The following is a 17,213-nucleotide window of genomic DNA, read 5'->3' on the forward strand; positions in this document are numbered from 1 at the left end:
ATGAAGATCTGTCGTTTACAACTCATTGATGTTTCGAAATCCATCGTATACCGCACTGTCACATTTGTAGTATGCGCTGTCGCCCACGGTGCTCCCTTTGGCACCTTCCATCGGCTTGCAACCCCGCGACATCCACCCATCCTCCCACCTACCGGTTACATTTTGGTGATACATATTCGATGCGATATATAGCGTGCAAGCCATGTATTACACACGCGCGCGCAACTGTCAGTAAGCCACAGCATAATTCTCAGTCGTCGGATCAAACCTCGTGGCGCGACAATTTCATCTCCTCCCCTCTCTTCCATCGCGTCACACCACTTCCGTGTACACGGACGCGGTGTGCCCGTAGCATCGCAGCCCCGGTTCAAAACGGAGGGACAGGGTGGGGCCCAGGGGGCAGAAGCGACGCGGCCCTGATCCCAAAGACCACCGAGCCCAGATTGGTTAACCCGCAAGAGAAGAAAACCCCACGTCAAACAGCACACGCACAGCAGTATTCAGCGCTGGCTGGCCGCAAGCGCAGCGGAGCACATACAAATTTCGCACGCGACCGGGGACCCTAGCTCTCTTCTCTTCTCTTCTTCGGTTTCTTACCGCTCTCCAGGCCAGAGATCCAGCGAGAGACCGCTCCGCCCCACGCGGCCTCTCCGCTCCCTCCCCTCACCCCCCCGCGGCCCGCCCAGGAGCTCCGGCACGCGCCCGCCGCGGCAGAAGCGCCAGGGGGAGGGGAACGCCGCCGCGGCAATGGCGGCAATGGAGGCCGCCGCCGACGCGATGCTCGCCGCCGCCAGCCGCGCCTTCTGCAGCTCCGTCGCGGTCTTCTTCCAGATCCAGGTGAGGCCCGCCTCCCCCCCGAGCCCTCGCCTGCCCCCCTCGTTTCGGTCGATTCGTGGCGGCGCCGCGGAATTGCTCCGTGGCCGGGTAAAGCGCGGATTTTTCTTTTCAAATATTTTTTACTATTGGTACTTTTCGAGGGGTAATTCTGGGCGGAGAATTTTCCGCTCGGCACCGGTTGTAACTTACCGTGGGGAAGTTGCTAGGTTTCGCTCTCACGGCGGTAAACCGCAAGTTAATATCTCTGCTTCCATGCTTTGGAAGCGACGCAATTGGAAGATTGTGATATATCTTCTACGTCTCAGGCCGGCAAATCTACACGTACTTAATGTATATCCGTGTGGTAGCATAAGCTTTACCGTCTTTGTCGGTTTCGTTTGGACAAGCAATGTCGATCTCGATCTTTCTTACTTGTTTCGTGTGCGTGGCCTTGTTATCCGTTTGGAGTGTAGAGGAGAACATGACTGGTTAAAGTTTAGATTTCGTCTGATGCTGAATACTTTGCAGCTTAATCTATACCATAATTTATTTGCTTTCACAGTTTACACTGTGGCTTGCTTCTGATTTCTAATGCAGTTTCCCACAATTTATGTAGGGGTGCTGTATCTGCTTACTACTTGCTTTTGGTTGGGCTGTTGCTTCACTGGTCAGGTATTGTGGACCTTCAGAAAAGCACTTTTGTATTAAAAAAATCTTGGCTATGTTTTGAGTGCCACAAATCCAGCAGCAACTTGACTTTATTTTGCAAAATGCAATTGATGGTTTCTTACCAGAAAAAAGGAAATTCGCAAGATGCGGCGCAAAATGGCATCTGGACATAGTTTTGCATTTCTTTGTGATGACGTAGATGAGCTTGAGCACTCTGTCCAGCAGAAATTGCCTATGGTCTCTGTAGTCATGCCTTTGAAGGGCTTTGGGGAACACAATTTGCAAAATTGGAGAACTCAGGTACAGTCAGACTGCAGTATAGTTTATATAGTACAATTAATTATTTTGCTACTGACACCCTTATACACATTCATGCATATAGTATTAATTATTATTTTGCTATTGACACCCATAAAAAATACAGATTACTTCTCTTTATGGGGGGCCATTGGAATTCTTGTTTGTAGTAGAAAGCAAAGACGATCCAGCTTATCGTGCCGTCTCCCGTTTGATTGTAGAGTACAAGGTAAGTGAAAGCCCTGGTAGCAGTTAATGATCTTATTCTACCATCTGTCTATACCACTCTTCATCGATTTTGACCTTTTGGAATTATATGATTTTCAGGACAAATTGGACGCAAAGGTGGTTGTAGCTGGGTTTTCAACAACGTGTAGCCAGAAAATTCATAATCAGTTAGTACGTAAATTACTTCACTCCCACCTTTTTATGAACGTTTTGGTTAGCTCATGAATCTGAATGCACTATGAATTATTAGTTTATTACACTCGCAATGCTATTATTGACATCAGTCAGAAATATAGAGGGCTCAGGGCTCACACTGAGTCTCCCCCCTCCCCTGATGGTAAACATTGTTAACATCTCAGATTGTGCTCAAATTCTGCTGAGCAATTTCAGTGAGTCGAATTGTTTTTACACATGAATACACTCTAGATTGGTCCCTCTGTCTCTTGATAACAAAACTGTCTTTATGTAAGATGAAGTCAAACTGCCTTAATTTTGAGAAGAAACCTTGATGAAATTTATCTCTGGGGTCTTAGTATGCGCACATGCACTCCCCTGCACCCCCTTCATATAAAGTGCACGAGAACATAAAAATTGGTAAACAGTAACCCTTCGGAGTCGTACATTGATCCATGATGGTGATATTGAATCAGAAATTCAAGGAAACACATTCGTAATTTTATGGAGCCATCATAGGACTTTCTTCTGACTGTACTGTCTGTTTACCAAACAAGCCCATTGAGGTGTCAGGGTAATGGACTTTTGTTCATCCATTGAAACAGATTGGTGTTGAAAAGATGCACAAGGATAGCAAATATGTTCTATTTCTGGACGATGATGTCAGACTGCATCCTGGGACAGTCGGAGCTCTCACAAAAGAAATGGAGAAGAACCCTGAGGTATGCTTGCTCTGGCACTCTCCTTTATCCTGTTTCATCCTTCTCACCTTCCTAACAAGGCATTTTTCTTGCATCTTACAGATATTTATCCAAACGGGATACCCCCTTGACTTACCTTCTGGCAGCTTGGGAAGCTATTGCATATATGAATATCACATGGTATGTTGTTTTTTCACCATTGAAGATTATCCTTCAAAGTTTATAAAACAGGAGGTCTATGTAGTGCAAAATGTGAATTTACATCATGCTGTAGATAAGGGGTTTGGTTTATGAATGGTGCGAACGCCAGGTTGAGGGTAACACATCTTTATTGCCTTCCGTTTTACCTTCTTTTTTGAAGATTGTATGATCGTTATTCGCCTATCTCTGTTGAAAATTTTGAGATATTTGACTTCTTTAGTTTCTTATAAACCAATGAAAACTGCCAGTAACTAAAAATGAAGTAAAGAAAGTAATGCAATTTTATCTGAAAAATTGATATTGTATCTTTGTTGTTGCCCCTTTGGTAATTGGTGTATTGCTTATGTACTTAGATTAGAAGTTTCCGTAATAAGGGTGCTCATATTGTCTGCATTAATTTTATTTTTTAAACACATCCAATTGTGTCAATGTAGGCTTCATTGCTAGTTAGCTCGTTATTTAGCTTTGTACATTATCTGTACTGATTTTTCCCTTTTGCTCACCTTGCAATTTACTGAAAATGGTCATATTGCAGCCCTGTTCGATTGGATTTGCAACTGGTGGGAGGACTTTCTTTTTGTGGGGTGGCTGTATGATGGTAAGTGTGTGCTGTAGCCTGCCATCTCCCCAAAAAAAACTCTCAGTTCTTGCTCTTTATAAACTTTGATTTGATCCTGCACTGTTTCTAAGACAAGTTTATTTTAGATGCATGCTGATGATTTCCGGCAAGACCTGTATGGTTTAGTCACTGCATTAAAAAATGGTGGTTACTCAGATGATATGACCCTGGCTGCAATCGCTGGTAATGTTCTGATCAAGGAATAATGTCTTTTCTGATGTGTAGATATAAAGGTTGCATTAGCAATGCGAAATTAGCGTTGGTAATGTATACAATGTTTAACGTCCTTACATTATGTGCTTGAAGTCATTGTATAACAGACATTTATCCTTTTTTTCTCTTTGAGATTTTTGGCTTTTGCCTGTATTGAATTGTGTGCTCCGCTATGTGGATGCATTATAAACAGAACATTTTTTACAAGTAATAACTTCAGTGCATCCTTTATACAGGGCAACATAAAAGGCTGATAACTTCACCACCTGTTGCTGTGTTTCCACACCCTCTTGCAAGTGATCTCAGCTTCTCCAGGTACTGCAGATCGTACATTAGAAACACATTCACCTCATCTTCATTCAGTTAACATCACATTTTGTATGCATGACATGTTTTTCGTGCAGATACTGGAATTATCTAAGGAAACAAACTTTTGTTCTTGAATCGTATGTATCAAAGGTCAACTGGATAATGAACCGTGCACTATTTGGTGTGCATTTCTATTTGTCATGGGGATTTGTTTGTCCCTATGTCATGGCTTTGGTACATATTGCAACTACTCTTAGAGCACCATACAGCGCAATTGTAAAGGAAGCAGCTGGCTCATCTTGTGGTTAGTGCCCTGTCTCTCTCCAATATTCATCGTCACTTCAGATCCAATGTTATTGTGTGGAAAGTCAATACAATGAACTGTATTTAATTATTGAGTGTTACAAATTTTAGTAACAAATACACCTACACCCGCCTGTGGTTGAGATTTCTCATGTCGTGCCATGTTCTTTCAGGTCTGAAACTAGTGAGCTTCTTGTTAATATGCACTCTCACTGAACTTGTTTCAATGTGGAATTTGACGAGAGTTGAGATCCAACTCTGCAACATGTTGTCTCCAGAAGGTCCACAAGACTCCCTTCGTTCATATAACTGGGGGCTTGTAAGTGCCTCTTCCAAAGCACCAACTCAGTACAGTTTCAGGCACCTCTGTCGTCATGATTTACTAAACTATGTTTTCGTTGGACTTGAATTTCAGGTGTTCGTCGCTGTGTTAGTAGATAATTTCCTCTACCCGATATCTGCCATCCGGTCTCACTTCTCCCAATCAATCAATTGGTCTGGTATCAGGTACTACTTGAGAGATGGGAAAATAAGCAAGGTACACAACATCGTCTGAACATTTCACTTGTACCTTAAACCGTTTCCTTCGCAATCGTGTTTCAAAACCGCCTGGTAAAATGTGATTTGTTCCTCTATGCCTCACTTGGTTATATATAATGGCTTTGCAGATTGAAAGGGAGAATAGTTCAAAGTACACCGATCTCGGCGGGAAGCATCTGTATGGCAAGAAGACATACCCTGCTGGAAAGTCGCTGCTCGGTTACCTGTCCATAAGCCTAGCGCAATGGCACCAGCCCAAGAAGTACGATGTCTAAGAAATGTGCCAAGTGGAATCCTGTCCTCAATTTTGTGGGGCGTCGTGTTGTACACCTGTGTTTTCTTCTTCTTCCTTTTCCTTTGGTTTATTATTGATTGATTGGTTGGTAATGGTAGGCTCTCTCATTCTTACTGGATTCAGTTGTTCAGGCATTAATTAAAAGGATTGCACCTCATACTAGTTCTTGTAACATTACAGATGTGTAGCGGGCAGGTTGATTGAAAAAGTGAAAATGTTCCATACTGGCCTGTTTGTCGTTGTTTTGTCCTGTTTATTCACATTGTTTTCTTTGTACTGCCTTGAAAGTCGATGAATAGGTTGAAAGTTTTCTCACAAATTTTTTGTTGACTACCCTGGGCGAATACGATTGTACTTTGTTCAGCTTTGCAGTTTGATAAGTTTTAGGTCGTCAATGCGTGGCAAACGGTCGCTGCCAAGCATGACAATTGTGAATTAGTTTAGGGGCGTGGCATTTTGCAAAAGGAGCTTGTCAATTCTTTTATTTTAGTGCAAGTTTACGACGGCTCGGGGGACGTTCGCTGGGATCCCATTTCCAGCGAGCGTTTGCCAGATATCTAAACCGAAATTATATCGTCCTCAACATTTGGAGGCTGACAGCGTATGCAAGCGTACCGTCCAATATTTTAATCTATTAAATATAAGATGGAGAGGCCGCTTTGGAATTTGCTTTGTTCGGCCCAGCTGACATGCTTGACAGCCATGGGGGATGCAGACTTAGAAAATGTATTGACGGCCATCTGTTTTCTATACCAGTTGCCAATTGGAGACTTGGAATTCGAGTATTTTTTACGTTAGTTCCCCATCTCGATGTTGCGAAATTCCCGAGCTGCGGCTTCTATTTAAATCGATTGGTAGGAGCAAAAGCAAATGGAGAATTCATCGCGTCCTCCTCCCGAGTCGCTTTCAGTTTTATTTTTTGAACAGAGTCGCTTTCCATTAGAAACATCTGCTATTCAATCATTTACACTTTTCAACTGGTAGTCTCCGCCGCATTATTCATCCGTAGAAAAACCGCATTATTCGCACTGTTTTGAACCAAACTAGAAGTCTCCGTCGTCAAATTTGTATGTTCCGTCGTACTCAGCCGTCCCTGGCGTCTGGGGACACAGTCACACAGGGGCCAGGTCACTGTCGTCCATTCCAAGGTGTACGTTGGCACGAGATGTGACCCTTGGTGTGATCGAGATGCCACCAGCGTCCAGCGCCCGCCGCTTGTCTCGTTGCGCCATGGTCTTCTTTGGCCCGTCACGATTAACCAGCAGGTATACTTTTTCTTTCTTTCATCTATCTAAAAAAAAGAGCTTAGCTAGACGTACGTAACATGGCATGCGCGCAAGCAAGAACAGTTCGATTGTATAGTGGCTGGCTGTCTCGTCAGCATCTGGCCTGGTGTGATGGCGATCGGTCAAGTGTGAGTTGTGACCGGGTGCATGACGCCACGTTACCGAACAAAAGCTCGCACGAGCTCGCGCCACGGCGAAGGTCCGATCCAGCGAGGCCGGCAGTACTGTCGCACACTTCCTGCCTGGACTTCCACTACGAAATGGAAGGTTCTCTTCTCCAATGATGCTCTCCCCTGTAGCGAATGATCCATCCGGACGGTGTAGGCGTAGCCTCTCTCCGAGAGCATCTACAGCCGGACGTCCAAAACCCGTCTCAAACGTCCGGACGAACAGCCTGGTCATTGACCGGTCACAAAATTGCGATCTAGACAGGCTTCTTAAACGTGCCTCAAACGTTCGGACTGACCGCCCTGCCCCACCACAATTTGCATCAAATCCATCAAACCCTTCCTCCTCCCGCCTCCCTCCTACCTCTCCCATGTCCGAGCCCTAACCGTCCGCCACCCTTGCTCCACATCCTCACCAACGGTCCTGATCCGCCGCCCTAGATGTCGCCCAATCCGTCCCCGACCGCCGCCTCGTCTGTCGGCATCCCGTCCTCGGCTTCATCGTGCAAGCTGGAGAACATTGCCCGGAGGAACCGGCGACGTCGGCGGCGACGGCGTTGCAGGGAGCGGATGCGGACATGGACGAGCAGATGCCCCCCTCCCCCGCCACGGCCGGAACCCCGCACCCCATCCATCCGTCTGCTGACCCGGATTGCGCCGTCAGACCAGGTTGGGACAGAGGAGGATCTGACGGCCGGTTGGTGCATTCCGGAGAGCTTTCCACCCATGCAGATACCGGCAGCAGACGTATGTCACTCGCCGCAGCTCGTTCGGGCGCGGATAAGCACGGGCACCGGCGACGCTCGGGCTTCCCACGACCTGTTCGACGGAATGATACAATAAGAGTCAAGTATGTTCTTGTTGCTCCTATCCGATTAACTTTGCATATGGCATATTCAATATTTTGCATAGACCGCTAGTTCATTTCGAACGTGATGAACGCTTGCAAACGATGATCATTTAGGAGGTTTTCCTGTTGGACACGATCAATGGTAATCAAGGTCTAACCAAAAATGAATTACGAATTGGGGCATCCAACTTGCACTGCATTTGAAGTTGGGAACATCCGATCCCAATCCGAGGAAGAGAAGAAGAAGGCAAAGACAGTGAAGGCAAGAGGTCCGATATTCTTAACTTCTGAGCATATCTTGTTGGTCAGAGCTTGGTAGGCCAAAACAATGGATCCAATATGTGGCACCGAGCAAAAGAGAAACAAATATTGAGAGAAGATTTGGAAGGAATATCACGAACAAAAGGAATATGTGGAGCCACATCCTATTATCACCAACGGCAATGTGGCATCTCTCCAATGTCGATGCGAGACCATTCAAGGGGAAGTGAACAAGTACGTGGATACTACTCACAAGTGACCGACCGCCCTCAAAGTGGGATGGAAGTGGCAACTCACGTAAGCTACTTCATCTTGTCATCATTTCCATATGCTTGGTTGTTTTGCGTCCTCGTGCTCATACATAAGTTGTTTGCTAGATGGTGGTGGCAGCCACTTCGTATCACGAAATGGAGAAGAAGCCATTTGCTTTTAGCCATTGTTGGACCATATGAATGCCAAGCTAAAGTGGACACAACTTGTGGCCGATCTCAAGGCCGACAAAAAGATAGAAGATGAATGGTGGCTCAAGCTCCCACCAATCAATTGGGGTGGACGATGAAGAGGAAGATATCGTCGTCGAGAATGAAAGAGCCACCGTGCCAAAGGAGAACCGACAAGTCATGGAAAACAAGTGGGAGAAGACAAGGGCCTTCCGTGACGCCACGGCTACAAAAATGTCTTCCACATGGACGGACATTTTTTCGGCGAGGAAGAAAAAGAAAGAGTAGAGGTACAAAATCATGTTGGATGCGCAAAAGGAGGGGATGGATTGGGACCGGAAGGGGACGGAGAAGAATCTGAAAATTAAGAGGGAGAAGATCGAACTGAAGAAGTAAGAGGCGCCGATCAAACAGGAGCTCGAGAAGGCCAAGATATTTAAAGGGATCGAGCTCGAGAAGAAGAGATTGCAACTCGCACGGGAAGCATAGAGAGCGAAGATCATGTTGACGGACGGAACCCTCTTGGATAAGCATGTAAAGAAGTGGCTTGCAGGGAAGAAGAAGGAGATCAGCGAGGGCGGCTGCGGCAGCAGCGGAGCATGCGACTCGGGTGCAGGCGGTGCAGGACGCAAGGATGGCCTCAGAGCAGGCGACATGGATGACGTCCGACGAGTGATCCGCCAGCAAGTGAGGCATCCGTCACGCTCGGACGTTGGTTTCATTTTGACATGTCAGGATCATTGAATTATGATTTACTTTGCTTTGTTTTAAATAGTTGAATCGGAGACCGATGTGCGTGGATTGCATGGATTCGAGCCATCCGGCCCTCGTGTCCGCGCGCGGAGCACCCCACGCCGTGTCGCCTTTGTCGGTCCAAGGCGGCATCGAGAAAGCAGTGGACGGGCACATGAATGCGGTGATAGGAGGTGGAATGGAAGAAAAGCTATCTGCCGGACGCCCGTTGTTGGACGGAGCGGAGGGAACCGTGGGCGACCGCACGTACGTGCGCGAGCGGTGGGACGAAGAAAAGGCCGCGTGTCCCGAACCCAGAAGCGGCGGCCAAAGCCCAAAACGGGACGCCGAAAACTGGCAGGGGCCGTCCAGGTTTAGGCGCCGGCCTCCGGAAACCGCTTGCGTCCGACGGTTTTCCTTTTCCTTTTTCCAGACGCCGTCAGTCACATCGGCCCTAGCCGCGCGGCGCGGGTCCGCGACGCGACGAAGCCGCTGCATCTGCATGGCTTTGGCTTGGCTACCGCGCGGGTGGCCCCGCCGGGTCCACGCTGCGCGCCGGGGCGTCGCGTCGCGTCCCGTACGGGTGGGGCCGGCACGGGCGTGGGTTGGTGGTGAGCCGAAACCCGTGACCGGTGGCGTCGGGTTCGGGCGAGGCCCGCTCGAAGGGGGTTTCCCTTTTCGCGTGCGCACCTCCGGGAAAAGTAAAAATACACGCCGATGTTTCCGAGGAGCGGGGGGACCTTTTCTTTTTCCCCTCTTTCTTTCTTGGAACTGAAGAACCTGACCCTTCGAGCAAGCAAAACTGTACGCTCGGTTTTGGGTTTTGCGTGCGTGCTCAAGAGTTGCAAAGAAAAAAGAGAGTTTGGATCTTGTTTTATATTCCCTCCGTTCCTAAATATTACTCCGTATAATTCTTTTTAAAGGTTTCAAATAAACTACAACATACGGATGTACATAGACATATTTTAGAGTGTAGATTCACTCATTTTGCTTCGTATGTAGATCTTTGTAGAAATCTTTAAAAAAGCTTATATTTAAAAACGGAGGGAGTACTACTTTTAAAAAGGCATCCATCGTGCTGTTGCTAGTTTAAATTGCGGAGGCATGTGCTTTACCTAATGGAGTAGGTAGGAGTAAATTTGAACGGTACACAGTCCATCTACAGATACACAAAGGACAGTCGCTGGCTCACTGCGCACTGGTACTGTTTTTTGAATAGGCCCACGTATTGTTCCCCAATCATCCCATCTTGAAAAAGGTAAAGCCATGGTTGGTTTATGCACAGTGTAAAGAGGTCACTTTGTGGTACTTTAAGGGCATCTTCAACGCCGATCCACAAAAAACCTCCTGCATCCGTTCGCGGGCAGGGGATCAGTCCGCGGGCACGGATGCGGGAGGCAACCATCCAATGCTAGTCGCATACATTTTAAGCCGCATTTTAACTAACCAGATGAAATTCATGAAAACCGGCCGATATTCATCAAAGTTCGCATAGAAAATGGCACAAATCATCCGCACATAGCATGCAAATTAAGTCTAGTACAATAAGTTCTCACATTCGACTAGATCCCGGATGTCCAACAAGTTTTTCACGAACGAATCATGTCCTCCCACACATACTTTTCCTTCAGCTTCATCCAGCAGTTTGTCCACGTAAATGGCTGTCCCGCTGACCTGTGGTACATCATGGCGACGCGTGCGGGCTACATGTAATATGTAGACCAACATTGAGTGAATGGATCAATCAACGAGTTTAACAAGAGAAAGTAAAACTTGCCATCTCCTCTATGCCCGCGTGCGATTGCTACCTTGCCTCGAGCTGACTAGCCAAGTTGCAGAATTTGACGACGCTGACCTGGATAGCGTGCTAGCGATACGACAACGACCTCACACGTGGTCGCATGATGTACACGTCGTAGGGCGTAATGTGCTTTCGTGCGTGAAACTTTTCATGCACTTGCTCCCAGAAGGGCGGCCCTCTGGTTCCGCCTATGAAATCCGTGGATAAGGCCAACCACGCATCGCACGACAACTCATCCTCCATGGTCGAGTAGCTCAGCATCCTTCATACTCTAAAAAATGACATAGCATTTGAAAAATAAGCTCAATGACATTTGACCGAACTCTAGCCGGGGCGTGATGTCCGCCATGGAGGTCGTCTACAGGGGGCGGAGTGTACCTGGGTACAAATGGCTCCAGGGCTGAAAGCTACATCAAAACGACGAGCGGGCGCGTCGGTGCTAGTTGCGGACGTCCGGCAATGCCTCTATTGCGGCCAGAGACGAATAGCGGCGGCGGCGGACGTGGATGGTGCGAATGCAAAGCAAAGGGGAGAAGGGGGGAGTGGAAGGAAATGGGACCGGGAAGAGGGATTGGGTGGGCCGGGGTGTCGGAGTCCTACATTTCGGGTGCCCGGACTCCCGCAAACCTCCCACACTTTGTATCTCCAATTTGCGGGAGAAATCGTGTCTGGACCGCCCTATGAATCGATACAGGGCGGCTATGGATGACTTCCACGATCCGAACAACACGGTCCAGACGGTTGCGGAAGGTTTACGACCCACCCTGAAGATGCCCTAACAGTACAAGATAGATGCCTGATTTGATTAGGGCACGCCCCCCTTCCGTAAATGGCCCCACTTTCCTATATCACTAACACAAACCGTAAGTCGCATTGTAAGAGAAAAAAGTAGTGAATTCAGAAAAAGAAACCGAATACGACATGACGAAACATACCGCAACGCTTGCGCGTGTGATGCAACAAATATTGTGCTGGCAACATGCATGATCATGATCGTGCATGCACCCAGCAAAATCCTCACTTTAAAATAAGATCGTTTTGTTAAAGTGTTAGGTGAAATCATAAAAAGAAGAACAAAGTCATTTTTTTGCGGGTAACAGAGTCATAACTAAACCTTCACTTCGTCCATGGTTGCTTGCAGCCGAGATGCATAAACAGGCGTGCCAATCATTTGTAGCAAAATGACCAACAGAGTATATGATATATCGCATCAATGGAGACATGGCTATTTTTTTACACCCACCAGTACATTTTTTGATGTGGAATACTTTTGAATCGTAGACTTCTTTTTGTTGAAAAGATCTTTTTGGTTCATATACCATATGCACACATATGTTAATGTCAAAATGTATCAAAGAAACTATGTAAATGATCAGGGAATATCATGTCAGCACATATTTGCGGTTTTATTAGCTGGTGCACAGGCCAGTCCTAATTAAGCTTCCATTTTTCTAAATAAAGAAACTCCTGTTGTCCTCTATTTTCAGAAAACCCGCACCTCCCAAATAAAGCCACCGCCAAGGGCCTCGGTGTAAATTAGACAAGAAACCAGGGGCGGTGCGGGAGACAGCCCAACGTTCCTACGGAGGCGCACCCAGATCGGATCCGCCCTTTCTTTCCCCTCGTCCAAGCCTCGGCCTCTTTATAACCCCCACCCTCTAATCATCCCCGTCCACCAAAGCCTCCTTCCCTCCCCTGCCTGCCAACCCCCAATCTCCCGTCGCAGCCCTCGAATCTCCCCCCGAGCATCGACCATGTCGGCCTACTGCGGCAAGTACAAGGGTATGATCCACCCCCTTCCTCCTCCTCCCGCCCCCGTCGCTCGTCATTCTCTCGATATGCCTGCCTGCTTCGGGTGTAGATAGATCTGTTACCCGTTTTGATGTCCTGCTCCTGCATGCTTTAGATCTACCGATGCTCGCGATTCTATGCCATGGTTTGTTAGATCCGCACTCGCGGGTTAGATCCGTAGGCGATGTGTTTGTGTCCGCTTGGTTCTAGCGGTTCGGTTGTTTTTTCGAATCGTTCTAGGCGCTGGCAGTTGGATCGGGTGCCTAGGGGGTCATCGGTTGCGTCGTCCGATGATGCGTTGCATGCTGATGATTCTGTACTTTGCTGCTGCTGTTAAGGTGCATGCTAGCGATTTATTTTGTGCGAATGATGATGCTGGCGTTCCTTCCTTTTGAAGTAGTTTGTGGTGAAGTTGGTATACACATCTGCACATGTTTCTGTTGGGTTCGTGGTAGAGGTAATTAATTCTGGTTTTAGTTATTGAAGGTTGCATCTGTTAATCTAGATCTGTATAGGTCCTAGGGGCATCTTTTGTTAAGGAATATACCGTGCTTATATAGTGACAAGCTGTATGTTTTTCTCTCCTGTGATGTTAATTATTAGTTGCACCTGCCCTTATGGCTTATGTTTATCACCTTCCTCTTGCGCACGTGCAATTTTTTAGAAAATTGTCGAAATTTCCTAGTCAATTGTCAGAATTATGTTAGTAAATTTGATCTGCATTTGCTGTTATGGTTGCTTAACGTTGTGAATGGTTGCACTCAACTTGCAATTCTGTAGTTTTAGTTTTGAGCACAATTTATAATATCTGTACAGTTATGTCAATTGATCACAATTTATAATATATGTACAGTTATGGCAATTGATTGTAATACTGTTGGTTGATTTATCTTGCAGATGAGCTCATCAAGAACGCTGCCTACATTGGCACCCCTGGCAAGGGTATCCTTGCTGCTGATGAGTCCACCGGCACCATCGGCAAGCGCTTCGCCAGCATCAATGTTGAGAACGTTGAGGACAACCGTCGTGCCCTCCGTGAGCTCCTCTTCTGCACCCCTGGTGCCCTCCAGTACCTCAGCGGTGTGATCCTGTTTGAGGAGACCCTGTACCAGAGCACCAAGGGTGGCAAGCCCTTCGTCGACATCCTCAAGGCGGGCAATGTCCTCCCCGGCATCAAGGTGGACAAGGGCACCATCGAGCTTGCTGGAACCAACGGTGAGACCACCACCCAGGGCTTTGATGACCTTGGCAAGCGCTGTGCCAAGTACTACGAGGCTGGTGCCCGCTTCGCCAAGTGGCGTGCAGTCCTCAAGATCGGCGCCACCGAGCCATCACAGCTCTCCATCGACCAGAACGCTCAGGGTCTGGCTCGCTATGCCATCATCTGCCAGGAGAATGGTCTGGTTCCCATTGTTGAGCCAGAGATCCTTGTTGATGGACCTCATGACATTGACCGCTGTGCTTACGTCACCGAGATCGTCCTTGCTGCCTGCTACAAGGCCCTCAACGACCAGCATGTCCTCCTCGAGGGCACCCTCCTGAAGCCCAACATGGTCACCCCTGGTTCCGACTCCAAGAAGGTGGCCCCTGAGGTGATTGCTGAGTACACCGCCCGCACCCTCCAGAGGACCGTCCCTGCTGCCGTCCCCGCCATTGTCTTCCTCTCTGGTGGACAGAGCGAGGAGGAGGCGACCCTGAACCTGAACGCCATGAACAAGCTCCAGACCAAGAAGCCATGGAACCTGTCCTTCTCCTTCGGGCGTGCCCTCCAGCAGAGCACCCTCAAGGCCTGGTCCGGCAAGACGGAGAATGAGGAGAAGGCCAGGGCGGCGTTCCTGGTGAGGTGCAAGGCCAACTCTGAGGCCACCCTCGGGACCTACAAGGGCGACGCCACCCTTGCCGAGGGCGCCTCGGAGAGCCTCCATGTCAAGGACTACAAGTACTGATCTGCCCCCCGCTGGATGGTTTGGGCATTCCTGCTTACTACCTCCGTCTGAAAATAAGTGTCTGACACTTATTTTTGGACGGAGTAGTATCTGTTTGGTTTCATAGTCTTGATATTTTTAAATATCAATCCTTGTTTTTAATAATATAAGCTTCTACTTATAGTTAATTTTTGACGTTGAATCCCCTGTAATACATTTGCTGAGCAGAATGTTTTTGCTCTAAGCGGTATTGTATTTTTTCTGCTTACAATGAAATGAAATGGTGAACCCCCCCTTTACGCTGAGTAGTGTCAGTTAGTTTTTCATGAACCCTTGCAGATGCTAAATTAGCAGCAAGTTTTTGTTTATGTACTGCAAAATGTGCAATGTTTGTTTATATTGAATTGTAAAACCACTGTATGTGTTGAATCCCCTTTACTGTAATTTTGTTGATTACAGTGGTAAAAAACCCTGGTTGTGGCTTTGCGCTGTCAATGTTTGCAAGACAAACGGGTTATGAACAATACCTCTTCCAATTTTTTTCGGTTTGTACCAGTCTACAAGTACTGATCTTAACTCCATGCCCGCATAAAACCTGCTATCATAATTTAGCAGGTTTTGTTCAATATACCTCCATCCCATAATATGATGTTTTTGCAAGCTATGTTAGCTTGCGAAAGCGTCTTATATTATGGGACGGGAGTAGTTTTTTCGGACAGTAGATTGACTGTCCCTTATTTCAGAGACTATGAAGCAGTGGTTTCTTAGTTTGCCTTTGCGCAATGTGTTCGCGTTCACAGCAATCCAAATATGGTTTAGTTGTTGCTTTGTGGTGGCCTTGCGGGGCTTCTGTGCCATTGGTCCTGATTTTCTGTAAAAAGCTATCCCTGATTTGTTGTGTATGGTTTGATATTTAACAATATGATCTGTGGCAACTGGCAGTTCTGTATGTATGGAAAGCTGCTAGTTCTTACTTCTGAGTAGATTGATTTGGCTATGTTGTTGATGCTTTGGTTCTACTGCAAGGAACCTCATATGGCCATGTGTTAGATGCTTTATGCTTAATACTGTAGTCGCATGCTAGAATGGATTATATTCTATTTACCACAATAAAGAAATCTAAGTCAATACCTGGCATTTGTCTCTGTTCACTTAAACTGCTGTTGCATGAGCTAAAAGTTGATTATGAGCTACTCCCTCCGTTCCCAAAAAAGCTCCGTATCTAGACTTTTTGGGACGGAGGTACTATATAAGATCCTGAGTTTCCGATGCAAACCTGGCATCTACCAGGTGCGAATGTACCACTGGAATAACCACTGATACTGAAAATAAGGCTCGTTGAATATTATCCAGTAATTTACTCTTTCACCAAGCTCCCTGAAGCATATATGCTAACATAGTTCTTGAAATCTTCCCTGATAAATAAAGTTCAGTTTCTGTTTTCTTATAATATCAGCTTGTTTCTTATACTTTTTTTTGCGGGTGAAGCTTGTTTCTTATACTTACACTGGCTTAAGGAGCCACCATACTGCTGTTTGTTGGTTAGACATTAGGATCCAAACATATAGTAATATCCGAAAGCAGATAACTTGTATTTTCTGAAATGAGTTTGTTTCTTATACTATCTGCATCAATTTCACAAATTTGGGTTGTTCTTGTAAGATAATTTGCCTTGGTATGGGCCGGGGTATCTTAGTACTTAATTAAGTAGGATCAACTGCCTCTTGTGTTATACATATAGAAGTGTGATATGTTTACTGTCTCTTGGTGTTTGTCCTTAATTAAGTAGGGTATATTATTAGAAGATACCCATATATATCAGTCAACCTAGGGTGCCTCGGCATCGATAAATCCTAAATGATGAAAACTTAACTTAGCATTTGGGGTGCCTCGGCGTCGACAAACCCTAAATGATAAAACCTTGGCTTTTAGGGTGCCTCGGTGTCGATGAGAACCTAAATGATGTACGCTTAGGCTTTTAGGGTGCCTCGGCGTCGACAAACCCTAAATGATAAAAGCTTAGCTTTTAGGATGTCTCGGTGTCGACAAACCCTAAATGATGAGACCATGATCTTGTTCCTTGACAATAACCAACTTTTTGACCAAACTTTTTTCCTATTTAGAGCGAAACATGGCCCACAACGATGAGGCCGGCGGTTCGGGCGGCAAGCAATTCTGGGAGCTGTACCAGGAGATGGAGGAAGAACCTCACCGCTATGAGGACGCCGCCGCGGAAGACACCGATCCTGACTACACAACCCCTAGTGGCGTCGGGGATGACACCACTGATGGTGCCGCCGAGGATGCCACCACTGATGATGGCGGCGCACGCACAGATGGCAGCCAACCGAAGAGGCAACAGAAGGACCGGCGCCCGAACGTGCTCGGCACCGTCAAGGAGGAATTTACTGAAGTGAACTCCGACGGGCATCCAACGGCGCCCAAACATGTAGTCAAGGGGTACTCGGTTCAGCTCGGGTGCATTCTCCGGAGCACCGTCTCGATCAACACCGAGAACCTAAGGCATAAGGACCGAGGGAATTTGCGCAGCCTCCTCTTCACGAAGCTGCACGAACGATACAAATTCCCCGCTGA

At 47.0% G+C, this 17,213-nt stretch overlaps 2 protein-coding genes across 2 annotated transcripts; both read left to right on the forward strand.

Moving 5' to 3' along the window:
• The first annotated feature begins 485 nt into the window (after positions 1-485).
• On the forward strand, positions 486-5,589 carry LOC123079983 (uncharacterized). Its single transcript, XM_044502827.1, has 14 exons — positions 486-837; positions 1,433-1,488; positions 1,611-1,785; positions 1,910-2,011; positions 2,110-2,181; positions 2,790-2,906; positions 2,988-3,065; positions 3,622-3,684; positions 3,792-3,888; positions 4,155-4,233; positions 4,323-4,531; positions 4,704-4,849; positions 4,946-5,068; positions 5,199-5,589. The coding sequence occupies exons 1-14, from the start codon at positions 748-750 to the stop codon at positions 5,343-5,345; spliced, it is 1,554 nt and encodes a 517-aa protein (XP_044358762.1). The 5' UTR covers positions 486-747; the 3' UTR covers positions 5,346-5,589.
• Positions 5,590-12,467: 6,878 nt separating this feature from the next.
• On the forward strand, positions 12,468-14,923 carry LOC123079984 (fructose-bisphosphate aldolase 1, cytoplasmic). Its single transcript, XM_044502828.1, has 2 exons — positions 12,468-12,684; positions 13,591-14,923. The coding sequence occupies exons 1-2, from the start codon at positions 12,657-12,659 to the stop codon at positions 14,637-14,639; spliced, it is 1,077 nt and encodes a 358-aa protein (XP_044358763.1). The 5' UTR covers positions 12,468-12,656; the 3' UTR covers positions 14,640-14,923.
• Positions 14,924-17,213: the final 2,290 nt, after the last annotated feature.

Source organism: Triticum aestivum, chromosome 3D (assembly GCF_018294505.1).
Source record: "Triticum aestivum cultivar Chinese Spring chromosome 3D, IWGSC CS RefSeq v2.1, whole genome shotgun sequence".
Classification (NCBI taxonomy): domain Eukaryota; kingdom Viridiplantae; phylum Streptophyta; class Magnoliopsida; order Poales; family Poaceae; genus Triticum; species Triticum aestivum.